The 11,947-nt window shown below is 54.7% G+C and overlaps 1 protein-coding gene across 4 annotated transcripts; it reads left to right on the top strand.

Moving 5' to 3' along the window:
- The first annotated feature begins 1,208 nt into the window (after nt 1-1,208).
- On the top strand, nt 1,209-9,978 carry LOC114506462 (dual specificity protein phosphatase 15). Of its 4 annotated transcripts, XM_028524209.2 has the most exons (7): nt 1,304-1,790; nt 2,510-2,543; nt 4,068-4,150; nt 6,095-6,144; nt 7,130-7,204; nt 8,341-8,512; nt 9,382-9,978. In XM_028524209.2, the coding sequence occupies exons 1-7, from the start codon at nt 1,770-1,772 to the stop codon at nt 9,652-9,654; spliced, it is 708 nt and encodes a 235-aa protein (XP_028380010.1). In that variant the 5' UTR covers nt 1,304-1,769; the 3' UTR covers nt 9,655-9,978. The 4 variants fall into 4 exon arrangements, with proteins under 4 accessions (XP_035865582.1, XP_035865580.1, XP_028380010.1 ...); XM_036009689.1 differs by lacking the exon at nt 2,510-2,543 and having other exon boundaries at nt 1,209-1,790; nt 8,349-8,512; XM_036009687.1 differs by lacking the exon at nt 7,130-7,204 and having other exon boundaries at nt 1,216-1,790.
- Nucleotides 9,979-11,947: the final 1,969 nt, after the last annotated feature.

The raw sequence follows: 11,947 nt of genomic DNA, 5'->3' as shown, positions 1-11,947 counted from the left end.
ATCCCCCCTACACCCGAAATGTCCAATCCGTAACTACCAGACAGACATGGCTGTGAAGGCCAGGACAGTGCCTGGTCTGAAGTGAGACGTGCTCTAAGTGTAAAATGCACACTACATTTTAAAGACTGAATACAATAAAAAAAGATATAAAATATGTCATTAATCATTTTTAAATATTGACTACATGTTGAAATAATATTTTGCATATATTGGGTTAAAACATGATAAACAACTTTCTTCTTTCTGCATTTCTAATGTGGCTACTAGGAAATTTAAAATTACACATTTGACTCACATGATATTTCTATCAAGCAGTGCTATTCTGGACTGTTAGCCAGCGGAGGCAGGAACCGTCTCCCGTATCTATCTCTGCGTTCCCAGTACCTGCCATGTAATAGGTGCTCAGTGAGTATTTGTTGAATAACTTGGTTTTTATGAGAACTCTGGGCTGGGAGAGCTGAGACAGGCAGCCCCCACGCATGCTGTGAATCTGAGAAATAAACGCAAAAGGAGGGTTTTATTTTTCTCCAGTCGCTGCATTTCCAACAGGTTCTGTCGACTCTGTCCTGCTCTGTGCTGACATTCCCTTGCAGTCACCCACTGCTGCAGATGGGGGCGGGCGGGGCCGCAGGGTAGGCTGGAGGAGCAAAGCCGGTTCAGCTGCTTTTGTTTCAGGATCACAGGATTTACTTTGCATTCTCCAGCTTTGCTCCGAGTAGCAGGAAGGGCTCAACACACTGAGATACACAGGGCAGCTGAGACCCCAAGGGTCACCCAGCAGGTCAGAGGGGAATAGGGGCTGGAAACTTTGTCTCCAGAATCACCTTCCAGGACTCTTGCCTCCAAATACATCCTGTTGTAATCTCCTTTAGTCCAGGGGACCCTTCCCCTCGCCTCACATTTACCTCTGACTTCTTGGGGGCCTAAGGGCAGGTGTGCCTGCTCCCAGCAGAACAGACCCAAATGGCACCATCCACAGAGAGGTCAAAGCACATGGGAGGAAGGGACAGGAGGATGGCTGAATGGACGGACAGGCTAATGAATGGATGGACTGAAGGCTGGGAGGACAGATGGTTGTGTGTGAGCGGGGAAGGGGCATGGTTGGTTGGTAGAGCAGGAGAGGGGATCACAGAAGGAAGGAATTACCTACCCTCTTTTCTCATCTCAAACAGAATCTGGAGAACAGAGTACCCATAGCGATCCAAGTCCAGCCCCCTTCACATTTCTGCTTACAAAACCGAGGCCAGAGGAACTGAGGTACTTTGCCCCAGGGCCCATAGGGAGTCCAGGCACAGCCTGCACTGGGGTCTGGGTCTCTAAGCCCCCAGCGGAAGGCTCTTTCCGCCCCCCACCCGCCCGAGCCTGACAGTGCCAGGGTGGGGGGAGGGCCCTCGCCCCCACCTCCGGAGGTATCGGCCCCACGAGGCCCCAACAAGCTGCCGTTGTCCCGCGGGCCCTGGGCCCGGCACACTGGGGCTTTGTCCAGCCCCCCGCTGCGACCCACGGGAGGGGCCCCCACATGACCGAAGGGGTAGGAGGAGCCTGCGGCTGTGGCGGTGGCGGCTCTACCATCATATCCCTCCGTGGCCTGGGGTCGGCGGGCTGTGACGGCGGCGGCGGCTAGGCAGGGCTGGGCGGGGCCGCGGACGCCAGGCCCCCTGTTCCCCTTCAGGCTGCCGGCGCCGGGCCTGGGCCATCAAGGCAGCTGTGACCCGAGAGTCTTCCCGGCTGCGAGCTGGGGCTGCGCCAGGACCCCAGCCCCTGGGATCATGGGGAATGGCATGACCAAGGTAGGTGGGCGGGGATCTCGCAGCCCGCACCTGCCCGCCCCCAGCCCGACCGCAGCGCCCGCCTCTGACCTTCTGGCTGTCGCCGAGTCGCTCTGTGTCCCTATCTCTGTCTCCCTGCGACTCTGTCTGAGATCGTATCCCGCTGGGTGTCTCCTGGGGCTGCATCTCTCTCCAATTTCGTCCCCCTTTGTCTCGGTACATGACCCTGTCCCTCTCTCCCTGGTCTCTGTATCCCTCTCTGCCTGTTTCTCTATTTCTCCCTGTGACTCTCTGTCACTCCCAGAGTCTCTCTCTCACTCCCTTCCTCTCTCTCTGTCTCCCTTGTCTCTGACTCCACCGACTGTCTCCCTGGGGCTGTTTCTCCATTATTTCCCTCCTCCGGTTCCTGCCTTCCTGCTCCCTCCTCAGAATTCCCCAACCCACCCAGGCAAGTCCAGCTCTCACCGACCCTCTCCCCTCTGCTCCCCCTACCCGACCCCCTGGGTCTTTGTGCCCTCCCTGCTCTTTCCTCTCACCCCTACCCAAGGTGGCCTCCCTGGGTGCCCCCTCGTGCCCACCCAGCCCCTCTCACAGAATCCCAGCCCACCAGAGGGAGGATAGTGCTCCCTGAGTCCCAAGGTTCAGACACCCTTCATGCGATGGAGAAGGCAGTGGGCTCCAGCCGTCGGGTGGGAAGGGCTTGCTCCCCTACCCGGCTGACCCTGCCGTCTCTCCTGTAGGTACTTCCTGGACTCTACCTCGGAAACTTCATTGGTGAGCACTGCCCACTCTGTCCCAAGGCCCTGGCACTCTGCCTGCCGCAGGCCTGTGTCCATCATTCATGCTCTGGCCCACGCACCTTGGAGGAGCTCAGGAATGGGGCTGGGGGCAGGGAAGTGGTGCCAGGCTGGGAGGGGGAAAGAGCTCAAGAGGACGAAGGGGGACGTGGGTGGGGAAAGCGTCTCCAGGGCAAAGGGCTCAGAACACTGGACGCTGAGCAAGTCAGCATCTGCTCTGAGCCTCTTCCTGGGGGAGGTCTGTTTGCAGACGCTGCTTCTAGCTGGGGAGCTGGGGACCCTTCCCCCCACAACCTCCTCCTCAGAGGAGAAGTCCTGGAAACTGGACTCTACTCTAGAAACTTCACTGGTCAGCACTGCCTACTCTGTCCCCAAGGCCATGGCACTCTGCCTGTCCCGGGCCTGTGTTAAGAGACAGGCTGGTCCAGGGCTTGTGGGACGCAAAGGTGAGAAAAGTCCCTTCCATCTGTAGAGCCAGAGAGAGCTTCAGGGGGGGAGGGGCATCTGAATCGGGACAGGGCTTCCTCATCCACCCTGTCCCTCACGGGCTTAGGTGCTCTATCCCGGCCCCTTCCTCCCTGCAGCTATCTCAGCAGCTCACACCACATTGATTTCTGAGTATTTGACTAAATAAGGTCTGAATTCCCATGAGGGCAGGAATTGTCCCCATACCTCTATGCCCAGCCATGGCTGCACACAGTAAGCCCTCAGTAAATGGGTTGAATGAGAATGTGGACAAGTGGAGAGAGAGGGGAGATGTGTTATTTACTCTGGTTATAAAAGGTCTGCACACACTGGAAATCCAGCCCCTAGAGATGGCGGCTAATAGCAGTGCGAGGCATACCCCTGGGTCATTTTTCAACTCTTTGGCAATACGGGTACAACATTTAAAACAAAAATGGAATGCTATTCTGCATGCTGTTCTGTTCCCTGCATTTCCTATTTAATAATATATTGCGGACACCCTTGCACATCAGCACATAGAGATCTTTTTAGTGGCTGCATAGTGTTCAGGTATGAATATACCACTTTTTATTCAGCTCCCCTTGGATGGACGTTTAGTTTGTTCCTGCTTTTAACTCTTCCTGATGTTTTTACTGTTGCCAGCAGCACTGTAGATAGAGACTGCCGTCCTCTACACGCAGCTCTCGTGTGAGCTAATCCTTCTGCAGACAAGATTCCTAGAAGTAGAATTACTAGGTCAAGGATATGCCAGGGAAGGGTGTTTACGGTGGAGAAAAATAGCATGAGAAGGCGGGGGAGATGCCGAGCTGTTACTCGAGGGTGCCTCAGAGGCAAGACTGAAGCGGAGGGGTGTGGCAGGACCTGTCGAGCTAGGTAGGAGTGGGAGGTGGCGAAAGTGCAGGGAGTGGCAGAAGTCCGCCATGGTGGAGAGGGCGAGGTGAGGAGGAGGGTTGGGTGGGGAGTCCCACCTCAGTTGCTCATCAGGAACACGTAAGTCACACCTGCCAGTTTGGCTCAAGCTCCCTGTCTCTTTCAGATGCCAAAGACCCGGATCAGCTGGGCCGGAACAAAATCACGCACATCATCTCCATTCATGAGTCACCCCAGCCTCTGCTGCAGGTACTCCTTACCCTCATCCCAGAGCTGGGCACTGATGGAGGCGGGGGGCTCCACACCCACCACGGTGCCCATTTATCGTGTACCTACTATGTGCCAGGTCCTACACTGCCTTCCTGACCCGTGCTAACTCATTGGGTTGAACACTTCGCCTGTTTTACATTAGCACCCCTATTTGATCCCTATGTGGCAACTGAGACCCAGAGAGGTAAAGTAATTTGCCTAAACTCACACATCTAGGAAGCTGAGGAGCTGGAATTTGTACACAGGAGCTGTACAAGGAGCTGGCCCAAAGCGCCTTGCACGTGAGGCATGGAAAGGCTCCCACGTGGGCGTCCCACTGCCCAACTGAGCAGCTGACCCCACGTGGATGATTCTGAACTCTAGGTCTTGCTGAGTGACCTGGGGCTGTGACTTCACCTCTCCAGGACTCTGATTCTTCAGCCCTATCTGCCCCAAATATTATGGAGTCCCGGGAAAAAGGGAGTGAGGGTGTTTTGACCCAGAGGAGGAAAGCAGGAAACACAGGTGCCAGAGTCAAAAGGCTCGAGTTCACATCACTACCTGAAACCTTGGGCACAGGATTTCACCTGTCCGAGCCTCCGTGGCCTGATCTATAAAGGAAACTTTGTAATAGTACCAACCTCACCAAGTTACTGAGAGCCACATCATAGGTGCTTAACAAATTACAACTGCTATAATACTAGGTTAATTATATCTTACCCCATAAACAGAGTTCCTTCCTCCTTATCTGTTACAGTCTCTGTCCCCCACTGAAGGGAAAGAGCTGTGGGTGGGAAAAGGCTCTGGAGATCTGAGATTCAGACCAGGTTCTGCCACGGATTTGCTGTGTGACCTTGGGCAGGATCCTTCCCCTCTCTGGGCCTTAGTTACTCTATGCGTCTGTCTTGATGACTTCTAAGAGCAACCTCCAGTAATCTGTGTTTCTCAGTGTCATTCAAAGAAAAAATTTCCGGGTCAGTGGAGCCTGATTTTGCTGTAGAGAACAGACTCGTTTTGGAGTAATTGGAGTATGTGGTCACTAGATTGCATGGGGAAAGTTGTCGAGTCAGGAGTACACTTACTAATGAAATGACTGCTTGCAAAATGAACCCCTGCTCCAGCAGCCCTCCCCTCGTCTCACAAGCGCCTCTCCCGCTTCATACCTCAGTGACTTTACCAGCCAGGGGTTGATTATGCCGTGCAAATGCAAGGCCAAGTGTGTTGCGAATGAAATCGCAAACCTTGCAAAATTATCTGGATTGAGTGACCTTGGGGAAAGTGACTTAGAGAAAGGCTGGACTCTCACAGGAAGCCATTAACAAATGGGGAGATCCCTGAGCCACTGGCCGTTGGTGGGCCAGGCACCTGAAAAGAGCCATTTGAATATCGAATGAGTAAGAGAGGTCCTTGAGAACAGTGAGGAGGTTCTTGGAATGTGGGCAAAAAATCATCTTTATTATTTCACACGCAGATGAAGCAGGAAGGGAAGGACACTGGGGCAAGTTGGTTGGAAAAACTGACAATTCACTCCTTCATTATTTTAATAATTAGCATGAAGTTTACTATAACACAATTCATGAAGTGTAAACTTATTTTCATAATCTTTGTTTCTTTTTAAGGAAATAAAATCTGCCCTTCTTACTACATACTTTTGTAATCCTCATTTGGAGGGGAGTCGCTTTAAGTGGCCCTTCCCTGGCTATGAAATGAAAGGCCCCCGCATAATTTGTATCAAGTTCTCAGAAGGTTCTAGGATCTGACTGATGGTCAGAGCTGGGAGGCCCTCAGATGGCATCTACTCTCTTTGAATAGAGAGGACAGTCGTGGCCCAGAGAGGGACAGGAACTGGTCTGGGGTCAGGCTGTGCTTGGGGACCCAGGCTGGGAAAAGGGGGTGCAAGCCAGTCCCCCTGCCCCACCGCCTGTGTGTGTTTTGTACTTTCAGGGCATAACCTACCTTCGCATCCCAGTGGCTGACACCCCTGAGGTACCCATGTAAGTTCCCTGGGATGGACCGACAGATGGACAGACAGCCGCCTCCTGTGGTGGTGGGAGGGAGGATGGAAGGTGGTCTGAGGGGAGACAGAGAGGACTTGGGTCAGAAAACTGTCCTGGAACCCCAGCACAGACGATCACCCAGCCCCAAGTCTGACTGTCTCAGCTACGGCTTTGCCTGTGCCCCTGACCGAGACCATTAACCTCCCAGAGCTGAGTCTCTTCTGCTGTGAATTGGAGAAAGTGCCCTGTCTCAAAGGATCAGCTGCACCAGCGGATTTGAAAAGGTCAGGCTCAGCTGGTTCCTGGCCTTGGAGTTAAGACATTTGGGTTCTGGCCAGGCTTTGCCATTTACTTGCTGTGTGACCTTGAACAAATCACTTCCCCTCTCTGAGAGGGAAAACGGGCTCCATAGGTACCCAGGAGGCTTTGCTAGATCAAATGGCATGGACTGAGTGAGGATCTCGGACTGGCCTGAGTGCAGTGGGGGCTCAGGACCCGGGGTTCTGGTTCATGTTAGCAGCAGGGCCTCCAGCCTGGGAGGGACCCAGACAAGACTCTCCTGCCCCTCGGGAATCTCGCTGTTAACCCCACTGCTGACCATTGGTGTCCCCAGATGCTCTGATTGCAGACCCCAGAGGAGGGGGACTCCTGTGTCTTCTCCCACCCATGTCCTTGAAATGTCAAGATCAACCACCCCGTGAAAATAGAGTCCACAGGATGCACTGGGAGGTGCTCCTTCTGCTGTGGTGGGATCTGCCATGATTGGCCCCTCTCACCACGCGAAGTGCCACCTTTATGGTTTCACACGCATCTCCACCTCATATAACACTACTGGCTCCTGCTCACGGCATGTGCTACTGACCTAAAGACCCCAGGGTCTTTGTCCTCCGTCTCTTGCCATCCCATAAATGGGGAAGGGGACAACTCCTAGGAGACATGCCCCCCCCAACCAGTGCTCCCTACCCTATTGCTTTCTTCTCAGCAAAAAGCACTTCAAAGAATGTGTCCACTTCATCCACTGTTGCCGCCTCAATGGGGGGAGCTGCCTTGTGCACTGGTGAGTTAAGGGCCGTGGGGAGAAAGGAAGGCAGTGGCTGTCCTCCATCCTGAACACACACTCATGCTGTGGGGAAGGAGGAACCTGTGACAGATCTTGTCCAGCTGTCACAAGGGCCGAGGATCCACCATTCACTTGAGAGAGACTGAGAGAGAGCTCAAATTAGGTCTCTGTCCCCTACCAGCTGTGTGGCCACAGCCAAAGAGCTGCTTCCCCCTGACACTCCATGTCCTCACCTCTAAAGTGGGGAAAACAATGCCGACATGCCAGGCTACTGGGAGGGCCAGGAGAAGTCATGCAGGTAGCCAAATACCCTCCCATATGGTTCTAGCTCTCTTTCCTCCCTTCCAAGCCTTTGAGGTGGTAGCGCAGGACAGTGGGGAGCCCCAGGCTAGGAGACGGGACCCTGAGTCTCCCCAGGAGCCCCTGGCGCAGTAGGTGTCATTCTTTTCATAACTGCTCACTGAGCACGCCCCCAGCGCTGCAGCCCCAGCCGCAGGCCAGCCCCCTCCAGCCTTGTCTCTCCCCCTGTCTGCCTCCTCTCCCTGCTCCGAGGGCACTGGCCATCTTCCTGTTCTTCAGGTCCACCAGCTTCACACCTCATGGTCTTCCTCCATGCTGCCCAGAACCTTCTTTATTAATCCTTACCTCTCTTTCAAGACTCAGCTTGAGGTCACTTCCTTGGAAACACCTTCCCTCACCCTCCCCAGTGCCCCCGCATTAGATTATCCTGGCCCCTGGACTCACCCTCAAAGCAATTATCACCACATGCACTCGTTTCCCTGGTTAGTGTCTGTGTCCCCCGACCATACTGTAAGTACCAGGATGACAGAGACTGTCTTTGTTTTACTTCCCACTCCATCCCCAGTATCTGAAAATAACAGATGATCGGGAAATGTGTGTTGACTGAATGAATTAAATGATGTTTCACTCGGGCCTCTAATGTGGGGGAGTGCCTGGGGGGTTCTCCAGGCCCAGGGAACAGAACGGGCAAAGGTCTGCAGGTGGGAAGACAGGTCCTGGCAGGTTCCTCGTGGTTGGGTTCAGGGGTCAAGGGCAGAAGAACTGAAGTGGGGATGGGGGCGTGGAGGAGACTGGGCCTTACCTGAAGCTTGAGGGGTGGGGGGTGGCCCCAGCTTTGCAGGCATCTCCCGAAGCACCACGATCGTGACAGCCTATGTGATGACTGTGACCGGGCTAGGCTGGCGGGAAGTGCTTGAAGCCATCAAGTCCACCCGGCCCATCGCCAACCCCAACCCAGGCTTTAGGCAGCAGCTGGAAGAGTTTGGCTGGGGCAGTTCCCGGAAGGTAGGGGCTGGGGCAGGGGCAGGGGCAGGCGCTGGGGCAGGGCGGAAGGCCTTTCTTTCCTCGCTTGGGCTGAGCACATACTGGAAAGAATTTAGCCTGTACTTCAGACCTGGTGGAATATTTCTCTGAGGTCTCACCAATACAGCCCCTAGGTGTATTTTGTTTGGATAGCCAGATGTTTTCTTTACCTTTTTAATTTAGAATTTAAATGCCTTTGGGCCACACTATGGACCCTTCAGTTTGATTGGGTCCCAGAACTGCCTGCTCTACCTGCCTGGAACCTGAAGGCATTTGAGCATCTGGCCCCTTGGGGGAGAAATGTCCATCTCCTACTCCATCCCTGCGTCCTTGATGAGGCCAAAGCAGTTTTTCCTCTTACGCCCACTGGGCAGGTGGCATATGGAGATGTCAGGACACAACAGGGGATGAGAGACAGAGAGACAAAGGGAGAAGCAGCAAGTGCAGACAGGCTCTTACCAGGTGGCAGGCTGGTGCCCAGAGGCTTGTCTGCAAGGCTTTAGGAAAGAGGCAGGTGAGAAAGAGGCCCGTGTGGGCGGAGTTGCCGTGCAGGGGGAAGGGGTTCACGTAGTCTCCACTGTGGAGGCTGGGGGTTCGCTTCAGCAGGTTTGGAAGACAGAGTGTCAAAGGAAAATGGGTTCAGGGAAAGGGAAGGGACCCATGGCGGGGGGAGGAGGGTGCTCCGTGAGGGGGATGGAAACTTAGAAGGGAGGCTAAGAGGATGTTGGGGAAGGGGAGGGGCTTAGAGAGGTGTTGAAAGCTCGCTGAAGGGCGGAAGCTCTGAGGACTGGGGAGGGGACCGGGGCCGGCGACTTGGCACCGATCCCCGAACCCCTACACCCCCACCCCAGCTTCGCCGGCAGCTGGAGGAGCGCTTCGGAGAGAGCCCGTTTCGCGACGAGGAGGAGGTGCGCGCGCTGCTGCCACTGTGCAAGCGCTGCCGGCAGGGCTCTGCCGCCTCCGCCGCCTCCCCTGTGCCGCAGTCCTCAGCCTCGGAGGGAACGCTGCAGCGCCTGGTGCCGCGGACGCCCCGGGAAACCCACCGGCCGCTGCCGCTGCTGGCGCGCGTCAAGCAGACTTTCTCTTGCCTCCCGCGGTGTCTGTCCCGCAAAGGCGGCAAGTGAGGATCCCGCCCCTTTTCCTCCCGACCGGTCCCCTGCGAGGGGCCGACTGGGCCTCCCACGGCCTCCAGGAGGGCCCAGAGTCCGTGGGAGCCCCGCAGTGGCCTGATGCCTGCCCCTGTCCCCTATGCCGCCCTGCTTGTCTGCAGTAGTGTGTCCTCTGTCTGTGCGTCTCTGTTCTGTGTCCTGGCCAGGCTGCTGCAGCCATCTGGTGCCTTAGTCCTTGGGCTAGGAGGGGGGCACCTGGGCCTCCCCTCTTAAAGTCGGTGGGAGTGGGTGGGTGGGGATTGGACGGGCCTGGAGGATATTAAAGAGACACAGAAGCTGCCTGTCTGACTGCCTCCCAAGTCTTTGAGCAAAGGTGGGACAGCAGGACTCTGCCAGGGGCCAGGAGCCTGCAGGAAACCGGGGTAGGAGGAGGCCTGCATCCCCTGGGGCCTGAGCAGCCGGCCGTCCTCCGGTAAACTGCAGCTCGCGAGCCTGAATTTGAGTACTTCTCTGACACTCCCTGCCTCCCTCCCTGTTTTCCCCCAGGCCCTGGTCTTCTGAGTAGGCCCTCCTTCTCTCCGAATCCTATCTCCTCCCAGAGGCCCTCCTCTCCAACACCCTCCCCTGCTCTACTCAAAAATACTAACTGGTAAAGGCCTCCCTCATGCTTGACCTTTTACACACCCAAGTTCACTTAATCCGGAGGCAGGCAGCTTGCCCATGGACACGCAGCTGGAGTAGGGCAGGCCAGTTTGAACCTAGGCTGTTTGCATGGTATGATGGTTGTTAAGAAGCAGCCCCTTCTGATCTTGGAGGTTACTGGAGAGGGGGATCCATCCCCAGTTAGTGGGAATGACCCTTCCCACCTAGAGTTTAAAGGCCAGTCAGCCCAGTAAAGCAGCAAACTGACTTCCAGGATGAACAGAGGTCATTGGAGCTGACTTTTCCTAGACTAAAATTAACCCAGAGTTGTAAGGGGTCTGAAATAGACATAATAATATAGCCACCTTCTTGGGGCTCTTATTAGGCCACAAACACTGCATTCAGGGCTGTGGGGGAGACCCAGATTCCAGCTCTGGGGTTGGAGGGACTGAGCAAATTACCCTTTCCTGCTGCCCAACCTCCCACTCCACATTCATTCAACAAACATCCATCGAGTATTTACTGTGCACCAGGTATTGTGCTGGGCACTGGGAATACAGCAGGGAGCAAGACCTCCGCCCTGGTGCTGCTGATATCCTTGTGGGAAAGACACCAGACAGTCAGATAAACAAAAGTAAAAATAAAGCAGGGAGTGAGGGAGTGAACTGGTGTGCTATCTGGGAGAAGCATTCTGGGTGGAGGCAACAGTAAGTGAAAGGTCCTGAGGGAGGACCCCGTGTGAGAGCAAGATGGCTGGACTCATCAGAGTGCAGGGGGTCTGTAGGAGTCCTGGCTAGCTCATGGGGTCACCACCCACTGGGCTTACAACGCCGTTCTATTTCTGCTGATGTCTTCCCCTACCTAAAAGCCTCCATGACCCCCGTCATCAAGAGCACAAAACAAAGCACCTTGGTCTGATGCTGCAGGTCCTTTTCGATGCTCCACCTGCTTCCATCATTACTTTTACCACACTCCAACCCAACAACAACCACAACCACAACAACAACAACAACAATACGCATTTACTGAGCGCTTGCTATGGGCCAGGTAATGTGCTAAGCATTTTACCTGCATCTCAGTGAATCCTCAAGCAACCCTGAGAAGTAGGTAACAGGTGTGGCAACTAAGGTTGGTCCCCAAAGTCACCAGCTAGCAAGTGGGGGGGGCCGTGACTGGAATCTAGGCAATCTGGTCGTGGACCCCACCCTCCTAATTACTACAATTCCACCACTTAGGAAAACGGAGGGTTTGTCTGACACACTGAAGACCTCTGCTTTGATGCAATTATTTTGTATTATTTAAATACTCTTGTATTTAATCATATGAAATGCTGTATGTCCCATGGGCACCCGATGAGCCTGAGTTTGAATCCTGGCTACGACTAGAAGTGTCAGAACTGGGTGGCTGCTTGGGACATGGGGACAGAGGGCAGGGAGCATAATGCCGCCCCCCCCCCCACAAGTACATGTTAGGGACAGTGCTCCAGCCTCAGGTCAATGCTGCTTGCTGTTGCAGAGGTGGTTTCTCTCTCGAAGCCTCAGCTGCCTGGTGTACACAGCAGGGGGTGGAGCAGTCTGAGCTACTTGACCTCTTTCAGATCACAAACCCCATGTGACCATGTAATGAAAGATACAAACTCTAGAACAATGCATAAACATAAAAAATT

The sequence above is a fragment of the Phyllostomus discolor genome, chromosome 9 (assembly GCF_004126475.2).
Source record: "Phyllostomus discolor isolate MPI-MPIP mPhyDis1 chromosome 9, mPhyDis1.pri.v3, whole genome shotgun sequence".
NCBI classification, from domain to species: Eukaryota; Metazoa; Chordata; class Mammalia; order Chiroptera; family Phyllostomidae; genus Phyllostomus; species Phyllostomus discolor.
This window is presented reverse-complemented; position numbering and strand designations above follow the sequence as displayed.